Genomic DNA, 23,729 nt, shown 5'->3' on the forward strand with positions numbered 1-23,729 from the left:
TCTAAAATGTTAACTTTAATACTGTAACAGTAAAACAGATGTGACTTTGATCTTTTGTGTAAAATTTAAGTAAAATAAATATTTAGAATAAGAAGGGACAGCTAGTTTCATGTTTTTAACGAAATAAAATTTCCACAATTTCGATGTATTGAAGAATATTGTTTATTGATTAATCTGTAACATTTCTCAATATAAGTCCTACATGGTCTTGCCTTAACCCAATTTAAAAACAGGTTTTTTTTTCAAACTAAGTGAATGAAGGATTACAGGTTGCACTTTAAATATAGGAAATTATTTATGGAAAACTAGCGTAGAGACACTCTGCGTAAAATTGAAAGCAAACAAAAATAAGGGTTGATATTATTTATTGTGTTTAAAACTTTTAAGTGTTCAAATATTTAATTTGTAATCCACTTCCTGTTTAACGTAAACTTAACATGAAAGTAAGGTTATTGGTTGGAGATTGTACATATTATCTGTGCACCCTCCCTATAAATCAATACCATAAAATGTCAAATACACCTTGTAATCCGGTATCCCATAAATGTCACCAGAACTTGAAATAGAACTTAGATTTAGTGCTTTCATAATAATGTATCATATTAATAATTTGGATACCTCTTCGGAAGATTTGTAGCTTCTATTTCTTCAACCCAACTTTTAGTTTCTATCTGTAGTGAATTTGTCTTCATTGGAAAGTTAAGTGTCATTTAACTTGGTTTACTGCCAAGGTATGACTGCTACCCTATCTAATGCTATCATGCAAGGGAATTAGTTTTGGTATAAAATAGGTCACTAAGTGACTAACCTATCAAGTCATGGTCATTTTGAAACATTAGAAATTGTTCTCAATCTAGCAATGCTTTAGTTGTCAGTTACTCACCAAAGATTGTTGAAAGTATATGGTTGAGTTGTCTGCTGTTCACCAATGGTTGGCTACCATCATGTGTTTGAGTAGCCAGTTAATCACCTTGGGATGGCCACCAGCATGGATGTGCTTTAGCTGTCAATTACTCACTAAACTATATGTTTGGGTTGTCAGTTTCTAACCTTTATATGGCCACCAGAATAGTTTGGTTGTCAGTTTCTAACCTTTATATGGCCACCAGAATAGTTTGGTTGTCAGTTTCTAACCTTTAGATGGCCACCAGAATAGTTTGAGTTGTCATTTTTCCAATCTATTGGCTGCTAACATGTGTTTCAGTGGTCATGAATACGAGTTGTCAGTTACTCACCATAGGTTGGATACCATCATGAATATGAATTGTCAGTTATTCACCATAGGTTGGCTACCATCATGAATATGAGTTGTCAGTTACTCACCATAGGTTGGCTACCTTCATGAATATGAGTTGTCAGTTACTCACCATAGGTTGGCTACCTTCATAAATATGGGTTGTCAGTTACTCACCATAGGTTGGCTACCATCATGAATATGAGTTGTCAGTTACTCACCATAGGTTGGCTACCATCATGAATATGAGTTGTCAGTTACTCACCATTGGTTGGCTACCTTCATGAATATGAGTTGTCAGTTACTCACCATAGATTGGCTACCATCATGAATATGAGTTGTCAGTTACTCACCATAGGTTGGCTACCATCATGAATATGAGTTGTCAGTTACTCACCATAGATTGGATACCATCATGAATATGAATTGTCAGTTATTCATGATAGGTTGGCTACCATCATGAATATGAGTTGTCAGTTACTCACCATAGGTTGGCTACCTTCATGAATATGAGTTGTCAGTTACTCACCATAGGTTGGCTACCATCATGAATATGAGTTGTCAGTTACTCACCATAGGTTGGCTACCATCATGAATATGAGTTGTCAGTTACTCACCATAGGTTGGCTACCTTCATGAATATGAGTTGTCAGTTACTCACCATAGGTTGGCTACCATCATGAATATGAGTTGTCAGTTACTCACCATAGGTTGGCTACCATCATGAATATGAGTTGTCAGTTACTCACCATTGGTTGGCTACCTTCATGAATATGAGTTGTCAGTTACTCACCATAGCTTGGCTACCATCATGAATGAGTTGTCAGTTACTCACCATAGGTTGGCTACCTTCATGAATATGAGTTGTCAGTTACTCACCATAGGTTGGCTACCATCATGAATATGAGTTGTCAGTTACTCACAATAGGTTGGCTACCTTCATGAATATGAGTTGTCAGTTACTCACCATAGGTTGGCTACCATCATGAATATGAGTTGTCAGTTACTCACCATAGGTTGGCTACCTTCATGAATATGAGTTGTCAGTTACTCACCATAGGTTGGCCACCATTATGAATATGAGTTGTCAATAACTCACCATAGGTTGGCTACCATCATGAATATGAGTTGTCAGTTACTCACCATAGGTTGGCTACCTTCATGAATATGAGTTGTCAGTTACTCACCATAGATTGGCTACCATCATGAATATGAGTTGTCAGTTACTCACCATAGGTTGGCTACCTTCATAAATATGAGTTGTCAGTTACTCACCATAGGTTGGCTACCATTATGAATATGAGTTGTCAGTTACTCACCATAGGTTGGCTACCTTCATGAATATGAGTTGTCAGTTACTCACCATAGGTTGGCTACCATCATGAATATGAGTTGTCAGTTACTCACCATAGGTTGGTCACCTTTATGAATATGAGTTGTCAATAACTCACCATAGGTTGGCTACCTTTATGAATATGAGTTGTCAATAACTCACCATAGGTTGGCTACCATCATGAATATGAGTTGTCAGTTACTCACCATAGGTTGGCTACCTTCATGAATATGAGTTGTCAGTTACTCACCATTGGTTGACTACCATCATGAATATGAGTTGTCAGTTACTCACCATAGGTTGGCTACCATCATGAATATGAGTTGTCAGTTACTCACCATTGGTTGGCTACCTTCATGAATATGAGTTGTCAGTTACTCACCATAGATTGGCTACCATCATGAATATGAGTTGTCAGTTACTCACCATAGGTTGGCTACCATCATGAATATGAGTTGTCAGTTACTCACCATAGATTGGATACCATCATGAATATGAATTGTCAGTTATTCATGATAGGTTGGCTACCATCATGAATATGAGTTGTCAGTTACTCACCATAGGTTGGCTACCTTCATGAATATGAGTTGTCAGTTACTCACCATAGGTTGGCTACCATCATGAATATGAGTTGTCAGTTACTCACCATAGGTTGGCTACCATCATGAATATGAGTTGTCAGTTACTCACCATAGGTTGGCTACCTTCATGAATATGAGTTGTCAGTTACTCACCATAGGTTGGCTACCATCATGAATATGAGTTGTCAGTTACTCACCATAGGTTGGCTACCATCATGAATATGAGTTGTCAGTTACTCACCATTGGTTGGCTACCTTCATGAATATGAGTTGTCAGTTACTCACCATAGCTTGGCTACCATCATGAATGAGTTGTCAGTTACTCACCATAGGTTGGCTACCTTCATGAATATGAGTTGTCAGTTACTCACCATAGGTTGGCTACCATCATGAATATGAGTTGTCAGTTACTCACAATAGGTTGGCTACCTTCATGAATATGAGTTGTCAGTTACTCACCATAGGTTGGCTACCATCATGAATATGAGTTGTCAGTTACTCACCATAGGTTGGCTACCTTCATGAATATGAGTTGTCAGTTACTCACCATAGGTTGGCCACCATTATGAATATGAGTTGTCAATAACTCACCATAGGTTGGCTACCATCATGAATATGAGTTGTCAGTTACTCACCATAGGTTGGCTACCTTCATGAATATGAGTTGTCAGTTACTCACCATAGATTGGCTACCATCATGAATATGAGTTGTCAGTTACTCACCATAGGTTGGCTACCTTCATAAATATGAGTTGTCAGTTACTCACCATAGGTTGGCTACCATTATGAATATGAGTTGTCAGTTACTCACCATAGGTTGGCTACCTTCATGAATATGAGTTGTCAGTTACTCACCATAGGTTGGCTACCATCATGAATATGAGTTGTCAGTTACTCACCATAGGTTGGTCACCTTTATGAATATGAGTTGTCAATAACTCACCATAGGTTGGCTACCTTTATGAATATGAGTTGTCAATAACTCACCATAGGTTGGCTACCATCATGAATATGAGTTGTCAGTTACTCACCATAGGTTGGCTACCTTCATGAATATGAGTTGTCAGTTACTCACCATTGGTTGACTACCATCATGAATATGAGTTGTCAGTTACTCACCATAGGTTGGCTACCATCATGAATATGAGTTGTCAGTTACTCACCATAGGTTGGCTACCTTTATGAATATGAGTTGTCAGTTACTCACCATAGGTTGGCTACCTTCATGAATATGAGTTGTCAGTTACTCACCATAGGTTGGCTACCTTCATGAATATGAGTTGTCAGTTACTCACCATAGGTTGGCTACCTTCATGAATATGAGTTGTCAGTTACTCACCATAGGTTGGCTACCATCATGAATATGAGTTGTCAGTTACTCACCATAGATTGGCTACCATCATGAATATTAGTTGTCAGTTACTCACCATAGGTTGGCTACTATCATGAGTTTGAGTTGTAAGTTTCCTCAGCCAATATTAGCTATGAGCATGTTTGAGTTATCAGTTACTCACCATAGACTGGTTACCAGAATGAAATTTAGTAATTTACCTGGCTTTGTTGGGCTTCAAGCATGTATTTGAGTGATCAGTTCCTCCCCATTGGTTTGATCTGAGCATGTGGTTAAGTTGTCAGTTACTCACCATGGTATGGAGGTTTACATAGAGCACTATATTTTCCTCAAATGAAACTGAAAGCCATAAAATTGTAGGAATTGTGTTTCCCCATCTTTTGAAGGATAGGGTGTTGACTGTAAAGTTTGTGGCCAAAATAGATGGGACTGTCACTTAAACCGAGTAATACAGAAATTTAATTGTTATACATTGTTTTAAAAACACAGCCAACAGACAAACCATCATGAAAAAAATAAGTAAACTATTGTTCAGTTTACTAAAAAGTGTACAGAAGTATATGTATTTACATACACGGCATCAAAATTACAATCCATTCAGGTTCAATGTTTACATTATGTTACCATTAATTTAGGTAAATTGTCCCCTTTAAACAATGATTATTTTATAGTTGGTTAATAGAAGGATATATCATGCTTGCATGAGAGTTTATTTGGTACAATTTACTACATTAAATTGTTCATGGGTATAGAATGAATTGATCTACATCATCACAAATTTCCTGGAATATAACCTGCAAGTTGTTGACAAGAAAGATAATGATTATTATTTTTGTTAGATAAAACCATTATTTTTAATGTACTGATTATGAAAAATATTCATAAAGAATTATAAAAAACATCATTTGTTTTGACAGATTGGTAATTTTAAGGCACAGTAATTTCAAGTTGCTCATTTTCAAGAATTGTTGTGACACATAAAATAACATCATGAAAAATATATGGATAATATGATGTTTTAAATACCCTTATGAGATTAAGGTGTTTGAACAACCACATATGATAGGAAAGGGCATACAAATTAAAGTGAGAAAGAAGAAGTCACCCTTATGAGATTATGCTGTTTGAACAACCACATATGATAGGAAAGGGCATACAAATTAAGTGAGAAAGAAGAAGTCGTGACTATGTATGACCATAAAGGTGATAGTTATTCCACCAATTGTCTTTAATTATGTATCATTAGGAAAGGGTTGTTATATGTATTATATTTAATTAAAATAGAAAATAAAGATAATTAAGTGATGACCATTGTACATGAAAACTTATATTTGACATGATGACCATTGTTAGGGTAAACTAATTTTAAACTTTGTAATTTTAGGTACGATTAGTACAGAAGAAAGATACTGGTCATGTTTATGCCATGAAAATTTTACGAAAAGCTGACATGCTGGAGAAAGATCAGGTATGACTATAGTTTTGGATCTTTCAAAGAATATGAGATTATTGGTTATGGTTATACTATTATTTAACTTTAATCCAATATTAAGCTAGAACATGCTTTGATCTCTGTATGGCGACTGTCCAAGGGCCTTATAGTCAGTCAAGGTCGTTAAAAACCCCATCAACATCATCATGTAAATATGTCCAGATTCCATATTGATATTTCTATGATTTTTTTCAGTTAAACACAATGAAACGATATTGATTAACAATTGATTAAGACTTAAAGGAGTATAGGCCTAATCTGCCATCTTGGATGGCCAATGATCAGTATCGTTTAAGTACTGAAATTAGAAAATTATGATACAGTAATGCAATTTGTTTGTAATGATTTCCCTTTATTAAATGAAGACATATATAGTGATAATTATTTTGTGATAACTTGTTTATCCAATACACTGAAGTCTTCTAATTCAAAACTCAAAAAGAAGAACAAGATTTTGAATTTGAAAGAAGGAAAATATTTGTTTGTCCCCACCGTAACAGAGGAGTCATTAAGTTTTACCCTTGTCCGTCTGTATACCAATTGATTTCCATTCTCTTATTTTTTGGTTACCGCAATCAAATGTAATGATAATTATACACAGTGGTTATCACCACAAAATACAGACCAAACAAAACAAGTTTAAATTTTGGTTTCACATTTACCATTCTAGAGTTATGCTCCTTTACACATGGAAAATTGTGATTTTTCATTTCTGTTTTCTAACTTTTATTGCCTCAACCAAATGTTCTGAATCTGTTATTAATTTAAATCTGATGCAATTTTCTTGCTCCCTAATGAAGATATGAATAATCAATCATAGCAATGACATTGTCCTCACTTCCTGTTTGACAATACTATGAATTAAGGGTAATAATGCTTAACACAACAACATGTGCATTATTGTGTTATGTGACACTCCACTTTATATAACAATAGTATGAACTAAGGGTATGCTTAACTCAACAACATGTGTATTATTGACACCACTTTATATAACAATACAGTTCTTTACCATGCGTTATCTTTGACCTACATTTTCATACTTACCTTTTCTCAGTATACCATAAAGTTTATTACTCAGAAATGTTTTAAAGTTATAAGTGTTTAAGAAAAAAAGGTACTTGGTAGAACAATAAACATTTTAAATTGAAAACCTGAATAGCTCAAAGAATACTATAGTTAATACAACTGTTTTATAACTAGAAATTTTATTCTGTAACCTTGTAGTAGGGATCATATTGCATTCAACTTATCCTTCTTATCGGTACTGGTGAACTGAACTTCATGCCATCTAGATTTTTCTTTGCCAAAATGATGTTTTGTGTGCACCTTTTATGTAATTTACATGTCATTGAGCCATGTCAGTTGTTATACACTTTGCAAATGACTCTGAGAAAAAGATGTTCTCAAACTTTCAGTTTAACATCAGATTTACATGAAAATTGTGTGCAAATATTGTATATATACACTTAACTCCATAAAGTTAACTGCATCAGTATGAACATTGATGAAACAAAATTAATCATAACACAAATATACAGTTTTTGAAAGAACAACAGAACAAAATTGTCATCAAAACAACATCAAAGTTATAAAATTTTGATTTGATTTTATTCATATTCCCAATTATGTACTTTTTTTTGGTAAATTTTATTTATATTAACGTCTGATTTGCAATTTGTTTACTTTCAGATCGCTCATGTACGAGCAGAACGTGATATTTTAGTAGAAGCAGATCATACCTGGGTTGTGAAAATGTTTTATTCTTTCCAAGACCAACAAAATTTATACCTCATAATGGAATTTTTACCTGGTGGTGACATGATGACATTGTTAATGAAGAAAGACACTTTAACGGATGAGCAATCACAGTTTTATGTGGCAGAGACAATTGTGGCTATAGATTCCATTCATAAATTAGGCTTTATACATAGGGATATTAAACCAGATAATTTATTGTTAGATGCTAGAGTAAGTATTGTGGGTAAAAACAATTAGCGGTTGGTGTTTTTACTATGAAAAACATAGAAATCAAGTAATGAAAAATTTTGAAATAGAAAAAAATGCTACCAACCATGTTAAAATAATCTATAAAAGAGACGAGAAAGATGCCTAAATGATATTCATACTCATAAGCTGAATTCAATTGATAGTGTCATGCCTAAAAACAAACAAAAACTAAAACACACAACAGCATTACACAAAACAAACAAAAAACTAAAACACACAACAGCATTACACAAAACAAACAAAAAACTAAAACACACAACAGCATTACACAAAACAAACAAAAACTAAAACACACAACAGCATTACACAAAACAAACAAAAACTAAAACACACAACAGCATTACACAAAACAAACAAAAAACTAAAACACAAAACAGCATTACACAAAACAAACAAAAAACTAAAACACACAACAGCATTACACAAAACAAACAAAAACTAAAACACACAACAGCATTTCACAAAACAAACAAAAACTAAAACACACAACAGCATTACACAAAACAAACAAAAAACTAAAACACAAAACAGCATTACACAAAACAAACAAAAAACTAAAACACACAACAGCATTACACAAAACAAACAAAAACTAAAACACACAACACAGTGACACACAACAGCATTACACAAAACACAACATAGAAAACTAAAAAAGTATAAGTTTGTGATATAATTGATACTGTAAATTTAGAACTTATAGCAATGTTTTTATACGACTGGAAAAAATTGAAAATTTTTTGGTCGTATATTGGTATCATGTTGGCGTTGCGTCGTCGTCGTCCGAAGACATTTGGTTTTCGCACTCTAACTTTAGTAAAAGTAAATAGTGATAGAAATCTATGAAATTTAAACACAAGGTTTATGACCATAAAAGGAAGGTTGGGATTGATTTTGGGTGGTTTGGTCCCAACAGTTTAGGAATTAGGGGCCAAAAAGGCCCAAATAAGCATTTTTTAGCTCACCTGGCCCAAAGGGCCAAGTGAGCTTTTCTCATCACTTGTCGTCCGTCGTCCGTCGTCGTTAACTTTTACAAAAATCTTCTCCTCTGAAACTACTGGGCCAAATTAAACTAAACTTGGCCACAATCATCATTGGGGTATCTAGTTTAAAAAATAAGTGGCGTGACCCGGCCAACCAACCAAGATGGCCGCCATGGCTAAAAATAGAACATAGGGGTAAAATGCAGTTTTTGCCTTATAACTCAAAAACCAAAGCATTTAGAGCAAATCTGACATGGGGGTAAAATTGTTTATCAGGTCAAGTTCAATCTGCCCTCGTATTTTCAGATGAATCCGACAACCCTTTGTTGGGTTGCTGCCCCTGAATTGGTAATTTTAGGGAATTTTTGCTGTTTTTGGTTATTATCTTGAATATTATTATAGATAGAGATAAACTGTAAACAGCAATAATGTTCAGCAAAGTAAGATTTACAAATAAGTCAACATGACCAAAATGGTCAGTTGACCCCTTTAGGAGTTATTGACCTTTATAGTCAATTTTTAACCATTTTTCGTAAAGATTAGTAATCTTTTACAAAAATCTTCTCCTCTGAAACTACTGGGCCAAATTAATCCAAACTTGACCACAATCATCTTTGGGGTATTTAGTTTAAAAAATGTGTGGCTTGACCTGGCCAACCAACCAAGATGGCCACCATGGCTAAAAATAGAAATAGGGGTAAAATGCAGTTTTTGGCTTATAACTCAAAAACCAAAGCATTTAGAGGAAATCTGACATGGCCCGAGAACACAGTTATTTCGTAGTGCATTTCTTTTAGACAATAAATTCAAATTAAAAAAATCGCACCTGCTCTTTCTCCAAAATGTTTTTACAGTGTAGTGTACTACCAGTGAGAAAAATAATATCAAAATTATAGAAACTTCTACCAGCTCTAACTCAAAATATTGACAATTCTGTGTTAAGGGGGTGTAAAATTCAGTTTGACAGCTTCAGACGTGATAAAATTTGACCTTTTAGAACTGGACCAGTTCACTACTTAACATAAAGTTTCAGCACTCAAGTTTTTTTGACATGTAATTACATCCCCCTACTTAATATTTCATGCATTTAATATAAAGAAATAAATTGGGAAAGTGTATTAAATAAAACATGCAAGTTATACACTGTTTACACTAGGGACTATATTCGTAGACAACGAAAACCAAAGGACGATAACTGTGTCCTTGGACCTAATAGGACAGAAAGAATCGACCAATCTTTATAAAACTTTGCATAACTTAAGCTTAGGCAATAATGAGATAGTTTGCCAAGTTTCATGGCCATATGTCAGATAGAACAGAAACTATGGTCATTTTAGTATTGACATTTGACTGTTTATTTTTGACGTATAAATTAAATATCTTCAACTGTCAAGATTTTGGCCTAAAAACTTGAAATTTTGCAAAAAATTGCTTCTTAAATGATCTTGAATATTAGATATTAAGTATTAAAAGCATCTGCACACTCATTTTATTTATCAGATGTATTGTATTTATTCCAAAGTCAAATTTATATGCACCTATGCCTGAAAATAGAGATTTTCCAATTCAGGGAAGCCTTATATAAATATGCATTTTTCTCAGCCAATTTGAAGTTTTTGAAGTTTTTTAAGCCTGTATTATTCTTTCATATATATTAAATGTACTTTAAATGTATAGAAAAGTTACAAAAAGTATACCACATGAGTATAAAATGATCTTGGACCATGTAGTACTGAGAATTATTTAGAGTCAATTTAGGCGGTAGTCCATATTGACAAATAAAAATGCACACAGAAGCTATCAGAAGTGAAAATGTGTTACTGTTTGTTCATTTCTATGGTAAGGTGTTATGATACAAGAAGTCTAAATGCATAAGGACTCTTGCATTTATATTTTTTGAAAGACAATATGGTCTGACAGCCAGTTTTTTCACTTTTGGATGGAAAACTTGCATATAGTTTTAGTCTCAATAGGCATAAATTTTGACCACTTACTATCATACAGGAAAAAAAATATGTTAGCCTTTAAAGGAGTAAGGTGTACTGAATATAGTTAAATGCTTTTTTTACAGATTTAGTGAAATATTTGTGATGGACTACAGATTTGATGTACAAAGCGCTTCACATTTTACATACATCAATTAGGCCGTTTAACCAGGGCCATGAATACAAAATATGCTGAACTTTTTTTCTGTGATAATCTACTTTTCTCTTTATTCAGAGTTCACAAATGGTTAATTAAATTTGATTTAAGCATAGAAACACAAATATCAGGAATAAAAAAGCTGTCAGATAGAAAGTCAGCATGCCTGTTAGGCATTAAATATAAATTGCTTTAAAATGCTTATTATAGCTGTAGAATGCCAAAATGGCACTTTTTAACAGAATTTCTGTTAACCAAAGATGTAAATCCTTTACTTTTATTGAGTTTGGCAAATTAAAACCAGCAAATCATTCAGGAAAGTTCCCAAAGTAAAAAATCTAGATTTCAGGAATCCATCTCTTAGGCCCGAGAACACAGTTATTTCGTAGTGCATTTCTTTTAGACAATAAATTCAAATTAAAAAAATCGCACCTGCTCTTTCTCCAAAATGTTTTTACAGTGTAGTGTACTACCAGTGAGAAAAATAATATCAAAATTATAGAAACTTCTACCAGCTCTAACTCAAAATATTGACAATTCTGTGTTAAGGGGGTGTAAAATTCAGTTTGACAGCTTCAGACGTGATAAAATTTGACCTTTTAGAACTGGACCAGTTCACTACTTAACATAAAGTTTCAGCACTCAAGTTTTTTTGACATGTAATTACATCCCCCTACTTAATATTTCATGCATTTAATATAAAGAAATAAATTGGGAAAGTGTATTAAATAAAACATGCAAGTTATACACTGTTTACACTAGGGACTATATTCGTAGACAACGAAAACCAAAGGACGATAACTGTGTCCTTGGACCACATGGAGTAAAAGTGTTTATCAGGTCAAGATGTATCTGCCCTGAAATTTTCAGATGAATCAGACAACTGGTTGTTGGGTTGCTGCCCCTGAATTGGTAATTTTAAGGAAATTTTACTGTTTTTGGTTATTATCTTGAATATTATGAGCTCACCTGGCCCAAAGGGCCAAGTGAGCTTTTCTCATCACTTGGCGTCCGTCGTCTGTCGTCGTCGTCGTCCGTCGTCGTTAACTTTTACAAAAATCTTCTCCTCTGAAACTACTGGGCCAAATTAAACTAAACTTGGCCACAATCATCATTGGGGTATCTAGTTTAAAAAATGTGTGGCGTGACCCGAGCAACCAACCAAGATGGCCGCCCATGGCTAAAAATAGAACATAGGGGTAAAATGCAGTTTTTGGCTTATAACTCAAAAACCAAAGCATTTAGTGCAAATCTGACGGGGTAAAATTGTTTATCAGGTCAAGATCTATCTGCCCTGAAATTTTCAGATGAATCAGAAAACTCGTTGTTGGGTTGCTGCCCCTGAATTGGTAATTTTAGGGAATTTTTGCTGTTTTTGGTTATTATCTTGAATATTATTATAGATAGAGATAAACTGTAAACAGCAATAATGTTCAGCAAAGTAAGATTTACAAATAAGTCAACATGACTGAAATGGTCAGTTGACCCCTTTAGGAGTTATTGACCTTTATAGTCAATTTTTAACCATTTTTCGTAAAGATTAGTTATCTTTTACAAAAATCTTCTCCTCTGAAACTACTGGGCCAAATTAATCCAAACTTGGCCACAATCATCTTTGGGGTATTTAGTTTAAAAAATGTGTGACATGACTTGGCCAACCAACCAAGATGGCCGCCATGGCTAAAAATAGAACATAGGGGTAAAATGCAGTTTTTGGCTTATAACTCAAAAACCAAAGCATTTAGAGCAAATCTGACAGTGTCAAATTGTTTATCAGGTCAAGATCTATCTGCCCTGAAATTTTCAGATGAATCAGACAACCCGTTGTTGGGTTGCTGCCCCTTAATTGGTAATTTTAAGGAAATTTTACTGTTTTTGGTTATTATCTTGAATATTATTATAGATAGAGATAAACTGTTCACAGCAATAATGTTCAGCAAAGTTAGATTTACAAATAAGTCAACATGACCGAAATGGTCAGTTGACCCCTTTAGGAGTTATTGTCCTTTATAGTCAATTTTTAACCATTTTAAGTAAATCTTAGTAATCTTTTACAAAAATCTTCTCTCTGAAACTACTTGGCCAAATTAATCCAAACTTGGCCACAATCATCTTTGGGGTATCTAGTTTAAAAAATGTGTCCGGTGACCCGGCCATCCAACGAAGATGGCCGCCATGGCTAAAAATAGAACATAGGGGTAAAATGCAGTTTTTGGCTTATAACTCAAAAACCAAAGCATTTAGAGCAAATCTGACATGGGTAAAATTGTTTATCAGGTCAAAATCTATCTGCCCTGAAATTTTCAGATGAATCGGACAACCCGTTGTTGGGTTGCTGCCCCTAAATTGGTTATTTTAAGGAAATTTTACAGTTTTGGGTTATTATCTTGAATATTATTATAGATAGAGATAAACTGTAAACAACAATAATGTACAGCAAAGTAAGATTTACAAATAAGTCAACATGACTGAAATGGTCAATTGACCCCCTAAGGAGTTATTGTCCTTTATAGTCAATTTTTACCATTTTTGTCGAGCCTGCAACTTTTGTTGCAGAAAGCTCGACATAGGGATAGTGATCTGGCGGCGGCGTTAGCTCACTTCTTAAAAGCTTTATATTTTAGAAGGTAGAAGACCTGGATACTTCATGCTTTGTATATAAATGCTTCATGTTACGAAGTTTCCGTCAGTCACATGTCCAATGTCCTTGACCTCATTTTCATGGTTCAGTGACCACTTGAAAAAAAAGTTCAAATTTTTTGTAATGTTGAATTCTCTCTTATTATAGGATAACTATATTTGATATGTGCGTACCTTACAAGGTCCTCATGTCTGTCAGACAGTTTTCACTTGACCCCGACCTCATTTTATGGATCAGTGAACAAGGTTAAGTTTTGGTGGTCAAGTCCATATCTCAGATACTATAAGCAATAGGGCTAGTATATTTGGTGTATGGAAGGACTGTAAGGTGTACATGTCCAACTGGCAGGTGTCATCTGACCTTGACCTCATTTTCATGGTTCAGTGGTTATAGTTAAATTTTTGTGTTTTGGTCTGTTTTTCTCATACTATATGCAATAGGTCTACTATATTTGTTGTATGGAATGATTGTAAGGTGTACATATCTAGCGGGCAGATGTCATGTGACCCTGACCTCATTTTCATGGTTCAGTGGTCTAAGTTAAGTTTTTGAGTTTTGGGCTTTTTATCTAATACTATATGCCATAGGTCAACTATATTTGGTGTATGGCAATATTTTATGATCTTTATGTCAGTCACGCAGGTTTTATTTGACCCTGACCTCATTTTCACGGTTCATTGCACAGTGTTAAGTTTTTTTGTTTTGGTCTATTTTTCTTAAACTATAAGTAATGGGTCAACTATATATGTTGTATAGAAGCATTGTTAGCTGTACATGTCTGCCTGGCATGTCTCATCTGACCTTGACCTCATTTTCAAGGTTCATTGGTCTTTGTTTAGTTATCTTGGTTAATGTTAAGTTTATGTGACAGTTGTAATAAAGCTTAGCTTTATACCTAGGACTATCAACATAATATCAATGATTAGTATAGAAGGCGAGACATTTCAGCGTATGCACTCTTGTTATAAAATTTGTAAATTTTTACTAACATTTTCCACTGAAACTACTGGGCCAAGTTCATTATAGATAGAGATAACTGTAAGCAGCAAGAATGTTCAGTAAAGTAAGATGTACAAACACATCACCATCACCAAAACACAATTTTGTCATGAATCCATCTGCTTCCTTTGTTTAATATTCACATAGACCAAGGTGAGCGACACAGGCTCTTTAGAGCCTCTAGTCTTGGTTTTCGCTCAATAACTTTTGAATAAGTAAACAGAAATCTATGAAATTTTAATATAAGGTCTATGACCACAAAAGGAAGGTTGGGATTGATTTTGGGAGTTTAAGTCCCAACAGTTAAGAATTAGGGGCCAAAAACAGGTCCCAAAATAAGCATTTTTCTTGGTTTTTGCACAATAACTTTAGTATAAGTTAATAGAAATCTATGAAATTTTAACACAAGGTTTATGACCACAAAAGGAAGGTTTGGATTGATTTTGGGAGTTTTGGTCCCAGTGAATTAGGGGCCAAAAGGGTCCAAAATTAAACTTTGTTTGATTTCATCAAAAATTGAACTATTGGGGTTCTTTGATATACTGAATCTAACCCTGTATTTAGATTCTTAATTTTTGGTCCCGTCTTCAAATTGGTCTACATTAAGGGTCCAAAATTAAACTTAGTTTGATTTCAACAAAAATTCAATATATGGGGTACTTCAATATACTGAATCTAACCGTGTATTTAGATTTTTAATATTTAGGACCAGTTATCAAATTGGTCCACATTGAGGTCTAAAGGGTCCAAAATTGAACTTTAAATTGAATACTTGGGGTTCTATCATATGCTGAATCTGACCATGTATTTAGATTTTGGATATTGGACCATAATAGGTAAATGTCCTATTTAAAATTTTTAAGTTTTTAAGTTTAAGTTCTTAGTCCACATTCATTCTGTTTCAGAAACCTATGTTGTGTCAACTATTTTATCACAATCTAAATTCAGAACTGTATCAAGCTTAAATGTTGTGTCCATACTTGCCCCAACTGTTCAGGGTTCGACCTCTGCGGTCATATAAAGCTGCGCCCTGCAGAGCATCTGGTTTATAAATTAAACAGGATTTTTCTCAATATCGCAAAAACTAAAATCGCATTTTAGTCTAAGTGACAAAATTGCAATAATATATGCACACAATAATTTCTGAATTTACAGTCTTCTAATATCATGAATATAATGCTCTTCAAACACACTGAGTGTACAACCGTGGTAAAATACAAATACATTGTATGTCACATCATAGACAATGTCTAGGTTTTAAGTGCTGTTCTAATCATACTCCTCCTTTAGTTACACTTGTTGAAAAGGGTAAAGTGGCATAAATGACATCTTTGAAGATCATCAAATCTTACTGTGATGTAATTACACAAGAATTGTGACATTAGAAATGTACAGGAAAATGCACAAATGTGATAGTAGGTAAAAAAGTTGAAACACTAAATGATGATTCAAATTGCTAAGCTTTTCTTGAATAAAAGTCAGATTAAAACTAGTTCGCTAGTTCAGTCAATATTTATGCAAATGAAATCAACATAGGCCTAGAATATTTAATTGTATTCTGCTTACACAAATAGGAACCAATATTTATCTACCATCCTGAATAGAAAGCAAGGTTACAAGAAATACTGAAAATGAACAACAATAAACAAAATGAGAAAGAATCAATGTGTTTGTTTTGTTTAGAGTTCAGAAAAATTCAGAACTAAAATGCATAATTTTGTATTTTTCAGGGACATATCAAATTATCTGACTTTGGTTTATGTACAGGCTTGAAAAAATCCCATAGAACAGAATATTATAAGGATCTCTCAAATGCCAAATCTAGTGATTTTTGTAAGTTTGTATTATTTATTAGCCTTATTTGCAGATCATCTTGCGAAAAATATAGATTTTTTTAAATGAGCCATAAACACAAGTCAAATAGACATCCAGATTGGTTTGAAAAAAAGATGTTGGGTATATATCACCATGATCACTGAGACAAGACATTATAATTTTTGAAAAAAAAGGTATTCGTAGAATTTTCATCCAGTTGTTTTACCAGTATTTAAACTCAAATCAAATAATTTTCTGGTATGAGTATCATCTTTGTCTGATCCTCTGGTCATATGGAAGTCAAATTAATTGAGAAAATTTATGCTTGAAAATTGTTGTACCCTCTTCTATGGCACTTTGGAGATGCATTTATTTTGTACAAGGAATATATAGTGGTTCTAAGGAGATGCATTTAGATTATACAAGGAATATATAGTGGTTCTTCGACCTTTTTATTTTGATAACCAACTGTAGATTCATCTATTTTATAGGTAACAATTTTCATGTATTGAGGGAAACATTTAAGTGGATATTTGATTTTGTGGTTTTGACAATCTCTGCATAAAAAGCCTAATGAAAATTAGTGGTTCACCTTGCCTGTACCCTCAAAACCCACAAAAATTAGTATCTAATGAATAATAATGTATCCACAGCTTATATGAAGTTGGGAAAAAAAAAATGGTATATATCCCTACTAGAAGAATATATATACAATTATTAAGGTGATGGCAGAAAAATAATTGTTCCTACTGTTGACTTATTTATTTTCCTATACTTTCAGCTGGGAATCCCATGGATTCTAAGAGGAGGGCTGAAAGCTGGAAAAGAAATAGAAGAGCTCTGGTATGTAATATTAAAATGTAAAGACATTTATTTTTACTGTTGGTCTGTCGGTTATGTAAGCGGACTACCAATTTAATGGTGTCCATGTTGAAATGACATATTCTAAATATCCCATTCTATTTACTCTAAATTATGAATCGGCAACCAGAATTAACCAGTAGAAATAGGTGCTCTGGTGTCTAATCTTTGGTTGTTGTCTCTTTCGTAAAATTGACTCTCTACACGTAAAATACCTAGATAAAAAAAGATGTTGTATGAGTGCCAATGAGACATCTCTTCACAAGAGACCATGCCAAATGACACAGGAATTAAACAACTATAGGATAATGAACTAGTAAAAAATTACAAAACTTGACTTCATACTTAATGGTTACAATCTTGCATATTTGTCTATGTTACATTTGTAGATTCATAAAGTTTTGTGGCGTTTTAATAAATGATTTGTGCTATATACAGCACCTGTAGTACCTCCAGAGGGATGTCATCCTGAGTTCCCACAAAAGATTGAATATTCTTTTCAGAAACTTGTGAAAAATTAATAATTAATTTCCTAGTTCTTATAAGTGTAAGTCGTGAATTCCAGTGAAAATAGACAAAATCCTGAATTTTCTTAAAAATAAAGGCCCACCAGGGATTTCCTTAACCCTTTCACTGATAGCTGCCCAGACAGAAGCTACTCTGAGACGATGGCTTCCCTGGCTACTTTTACTCAAGTGGGAGATCTTCATAATAAATGTCAATAAAAACTTGTCTGTAGTTATTTGTGTCTTTGTTTCATTCACTAACACCATGTTCACAGTTTTGTTCAAGTTTTGATAATTTTTTCTTCATAAAATATTCAAATTTTCAAATTTTTGTCATTATCTAGTTGAAATTCTCAAAATTCTGCTCTTTGACCCAAAATCGTACTTTTTTAACCCAAAACAGAAAAATTTTGAAAAATTGAACGAGGCTGTACAAATTCCTTACACTGAACAATGTCCATTCCAAGTGTTTTGTACATAAAACAACATTTTATGTAAATAAAAGTACTAGTTTGGCTTCAATTCTTCCATATTCTTTCAAAAAAAATGTTCCCTCATTTCAAATTCTTGCAAATTCCGTAAATTTCCTCCGATTTTGACACGGTTTTCAACAAACGAAAGCGCCATGTTTAGACTTTCATTCGGGTATTCAACAAAGAAAGATAACTCGTGTTTGCACTATTTTGAGTGCGAAATATAAAAGAGGTATTCTGATCCCGGTAAAACGGGACTCATAGTCAGCTGTCTGAAGCTTGAATTCCGGTAAACCGGGACTCATCGGCGAAAGGGTTAAAAAGGTCCATCTGCCCCTCCCAAGCCACCCCTTCCTAGCCGAGGGGGGCATGAAGTTCAACCATAATCCTTCTGTACCGATGTATCCCAAAATTGTTTCTGTTCTCTTTAATTTGCCTCAACCAACTGTTACAAAACTTATACACAATGCTTATTACCCCAAATCTCAAAGTGAGTTTCAGTAGCGTCACTTTTACTGAGTAGTTTTTTCTCCATAATCTGTGTACCATGGATTCAATCCCTATCTATTTATATAAATGAGCTTCAGTAGACTAAAAACAAATTTGAATGCCTTTACCAAAATCTATCAATTACTTAAATTTGCAATGATGAAACACACATTTTTGTCTATTTTCAATTTTTCAATGCCTTTTGTCTGAAATTTCAGTTTTATTTATAAGTGGACACCAGAAAATATTTTCTTAAATATAAACTCAATGCCTATGACTTTTAAACAACAGTATAATTTTGTCTTTTTTCCAGGCATACTCCACAGTTGGAACTCCAGATTATATAGCACCAGAAGTATTTATGCAAACCGGTTATAACACAAGCTGTGATTGGTGGTCACTTGGGGTCATTATGTATGAAATGATGATAGGTAAGGACATTATATGGTCAGTAAATGATTCCATATTAAATTTCAAACTTGCATCAATTTTATTATGTAAGAAAGTAGAATATTGAAAACCTAGGAATTTAAACCATGCCTACACATTTTCAGGACCACACATTTAAGAATTTGACACAGGTTAAAAAAAAAGGAGTGAATTGAACAGTTTTTAAAAAATATCTTATTTCTTCGTGCTTGAAGATATTGATTTGATATTTAGAGTATTGTTTTATTAGAAGCAAGTTAAATTTTTCTTCCATTCTGACTATTATGTACAAAGTTATAGTCCTTGGACTTATAAAATAATTAGTTTTCCAGACTATTTTTCCTCATGCTTGAAGATATTGATATTTGTTAGATAGTTTTCACCATGACAAGTTAAAGATACAGCATTTTGTGTCAGAACAATGAATTTTAACCAACAGGTGACTACGGTATGTAATGCCTTACTCACAGAATTCTTGTTTTTATATGTATTCTATGATTTCATGTAGTTTTGCTATGCATTGATAATATATGGGGAATACATCAATTAGACTTCTACCTATCAAAGCAACAACAAAAAATTAGTAAAGATGCCTTAGAAATATGAAAACGTTTTTTAATTGCAGGTTACCCACCATTTTGTTCTGAAAATCCACAAGAAACATACCGGAAGGTTATGAACTGGAGAGAAACATTAATTTTCCCCCCAGAAATGCCTATATCTAATGAAGCTAGGGAACTCATTCAAAGGCAAGTTTTCATATATATGTAACAGTAATGTACAAAGGAAAAGGTACAAGTGGGGTCCAAATTGACCCTAAAGAATAAGGGACCCTTATGCTCTTTTTAAATTCAGCTAGAATGTTCCATAGTTTTACCTATTTAAGGTTAAATTTTGTCAAAACTTCATTACATCACACAGATAGAAAGGGAAGCGAAGGATACCAAAGGGACATTCAAACTCACTAGTAAAAAAAATTACAATGCCATGGCTAAAAAAGAAAAAGACAAACAGACAAACAACAGCACATAAAACTTTAGACTGAGATGTTAGAAATTATATAATTATGAACCAATATTGTAAGAGGTCAGCAAGTTTTTGTTCACACATTTGATATCTCAAAGTTTGACATTATAATAAAAGATATTTTTGTTTGATATACGTCAGTAAGACAGCAACCCAAATATGAGCAAATCTCTTAAAATAATCAGTTGAAAGTATTAAGATTTCATTTGCTTAGTTAAGCTTTCTCTTTATGCATGGTGGACAATATTACACTTGACATTTATTTCCCCTGTACAAATTTTATTGTACATAATTTATATTCTTATGTATAAAATATCTTGGGTATTCATGAAAGGTCTTTATATTGTGCTATATATTTCCAGATTTTGCTGTGATCCAGAACACAGAATAGGTGCTAATAGTATAGATGAAATTAAATCACATGTATTTTTTAAAGGAGTTGATTGGGAACATATCAGGTGTGTATTGTTTTAATGATTTCACAAATGTTTAGAAAAAATAAGGCATAGTGTACTTTTAAAATCACCTATAAAAAAATGAAACTGTTTCACCCTTTCTTTACCTTTCATATGGGTGAGATAAAAAAAAATACTCAAAATATGATTGAAGTTAAGTTTTTGCCATGTTCTAACCTACTATAAAGGAATGCAATGTAGATATTTTTTGGACTAATAACTGTGGAGAGTTTTGTTTTCCATAATAATGAAGTCAGTGAAATTACCTTTTATTAAAGCTGAGAAAAACTAAGACAGCCTTGACAGACAAAAGCTGTGGTAGTAAAAATAACACAACCTCAGGTTAGATAGAAAAAACAAAATAACACAACCTCAGGTTAGATAGAAAAAACAAGGTAAAACTAACACAACCTCAGGTTAGATAGAAACAAGAATGTGTCCATAGTACACGGATGCCCCACTCGCACTATCATTTTACATGTTCACTGGACCGTGAAATTGGGGTCAATACTTTAATTTGGCATTAAAATTAGAAAGATCATATCATAGTTAACATGTGTACTAAGTTTCAAGTTGATTGGACTTCAACTTCATCAAAAACTACCTTGACCAAAAACTTTAACCTGAGCTTCACACTATCTTCTTCTTTGTTCAGTGGACCATGAAATTGGGGTCAATACTTTAATTTGACAATAAAATTAGAAAGATCATATCATAGGGAACATGTATACTAAGTTTCAAATTGATTGGACTTCAACTTCATCAAAAACTACCTCGACCAAAAACTTAAACCTGAAGCGGGACGAACGAACGGACGAATGAAGGGACGAACGGAGGCACAGACCAGAAAACATAATGCCCCTCTACTATCGTAGGTGGGGCATAAAAACAAAGTAAAAATAACACAACCTCAAGTTAGATAGAAAAAACAAAATAACACAACCTCAGATTAGATAGAAAATACAAAGTAAAAAATAACACAACCTCAGGTTAGATAGAAAAAACAAAGTAAAAATAACACAATCTCAGGTTAGATAGAAAAAACAAGGTAAAAATAACACAACCTCAGGTTAGATAGAAAAAACAAAGTAAAAATAACACAACCTCAGGTTAGATAGAAAAAACAAAGTAAAAATAACACAATCTCAGGTTAGATAGAAAAAACAAAGTAAAAAACTATCAAAAGACAAGCAACAGTATACAAGAAAATAAAGTCTGACCAACATGAACCCCACCAAAAACTGAGGGGTCATCTCAGGTGCACTGAGAGTTGTTAAAACTTATAATAAATAAATTGTTTTCTATTATAACAGGATGGAGTGTTTTAATATAATTTATTCAATTTATTTGTATATTATATAGGGAGAGACCAGCAGCCATTCCAGTAGATGTTAAAAGTATAGACGATACATCAAACTTCGACGATTTTCCAGAAATTGATCTCAAGTGGCGTAAGTTAACAATTCTATAATGTGGAATTTGAATATTTTCATTTTTATAGTTTAAATAGCTCAGAACTATCAATGATTTTTGGCCAGTAGTTGTATGCTTTATATTTTTATTTAATTATTTTAATTTCACTATTAGATTTTGAGTATTTTTTCTGCTAACATTATTATGAATAGTTTTATTGATTGATTGATTGATTGATTGATTGATGGTTGCTCAATGTGAAACAAAAAAACATGAATATTGAGGAAAATGAATAAACACTATTTTTAACCTGACCAACATGCTGAATCAGATTTTGAACACATCGGTTTACAAGATGATAGTTCCCAGGAAAACATGTCACCATAATCACACACTTTTCTAAGTCTTAAGAGTGACATGTCTGTGGTTTATATCTAAATGCAGCATGTTTGGCAGAGAGCCAGAAATACTATTTATAAAGTCTTTGTGTTGGCAAGTTCATTGTGAAAAAAGCATAATCCAACAGTCAAAATGTTTTCATTATCCTATTTATAGCCATACATATTATATTAATGTTGTTCTATTTATAGCTACAAACCAGAATAATCAGCAGCAGACTTTAATTGAAAGTGACAAAGACAGTAAATATAAAGACTGGGTGTTTATAAACTATACGTACAAACGATTTGAAGGATTAACACAAAGAGGCAAACAACCCTTCCCAAAGACATCATAAAACATACAGCAAATCTTAATAGTGTGCCATTTACTCCATAAACACAGCTGGCCTGCATTGATGCTTTTAATAGTGATGGAAAAAAGAAAAGATTTGTTAGCTTTTGTGTTTGTTTTGATTTATTTTTTCAGAGGGAAATTTCTTCTAAAGGAATTTATCTGGGGGCAAATATTTTGAGCAGTTGGTTTATAAGTTGAAATTAATTTTTTATTCATAAATATTTAAAGTATTACCAAATGAAAATACCGTCTACATTAACAGTAAAGTGTATTAGATTTGCCTACAAAAATATCTGTCTATATTTTATCTCCATATAAATCTGTACGTTAATCAATGTATTATCTTCATGCTACAAATTATGTAAATAGCATTCAATGGAATTTACGTAAAGAACTGAATTATTGATACCTTTCTATAAGTTGTCTTATCTAAATCAAACATTTTTGAGGAATTTAGGCAATAATTGAAAATGCACTTACTCCAAATGTATTGCTGCAGTTGTTTTGCTTCAGAGGAAAGAGAAAATTAAGCAAAAATTTACAAGTGTTAATTGAGTTTCAAATGGGCATAAGTAAATGATAACACTTTTATGTTTAGTAATTGTATATTAACTGCTGTCAATTGTCTGAAGAATTCCATTTGATTATTTCTCAGAGGTTTTTAATATCATTTACTGTTCATTTTAAATATGTACATTTATATAACCGATAGTGAAGCTGGTTTTATATAATGCTTTTTAAAATCCATATTTACTTACAGT

General features: G+C 33.1%; 1 protein-coding gene across 3 annotated transcripts in view; it reads left to right on the top strand.

Moving 5' to 3' along the window:
- Positions 1-23,206, top strand: part of LOC143082509 (serine/threonine-protein kinase 38-like) — a 59,935-nt gene extending 36,729 nt beyond the window's left edge. For all 3 annotated transcript variants that reach the window (XM_076258215.1, XM_076258214.1, XM_076258213.1), the window contains exons 5-13: positions 5,884-5,967; positions 7,684-7,962; positions 16,497-16,599; positions 17,363-17,424; positions 19,224-19,341; positions 19,965-20,088; positions 20,728-20,823; positions 22,183-22,271; positions 22,824-23,206. In XM_076258215.1, coding sequence (XP_076114330.1) covers positions 5,884-5,967; positions 7,684-7,962; positions 16,497-16,599; positions 17,363-17,424; positions 19,224-19,341; positions 19,965-20,088; positions 20,728-20,823; positions 22,183-22,271; positions 22,824-22,969 — 1,101 coding nt within the window. In that variant the 3' untranslated portion in view covers positions 22,970-23,206. The remainder of the gene's footprint in view (positions 1-5,883; positions 5,968-7,683; positions 7,963-16,496; positions 16,600-17,362; positions 17,425-19,223; positions 19,342-19,964; positions 20,089-20,727; positions 20,824-22,182; positions 22,272-22,823) is intronic.
- The last annotated feature ends 523 nt before the right edge of the window (positions 23,207-23,729 follow it).

Source organism: Mytilus galloprovincialis, chromosome 7, assembly GCF_965363235.1.
Source record: "Mytilus galloprovincialis chromosome 7, xbMytGall1.hap1.1, whole genome shotgun sequence".
NCBI classification, from domain to species: domain Eukaryota; kingdom Metazoa; phylum Mollusca; class Bivalvia; order Mytilida; family Mytilidae; genus Mytilus; species Mytilus galloprovincialis.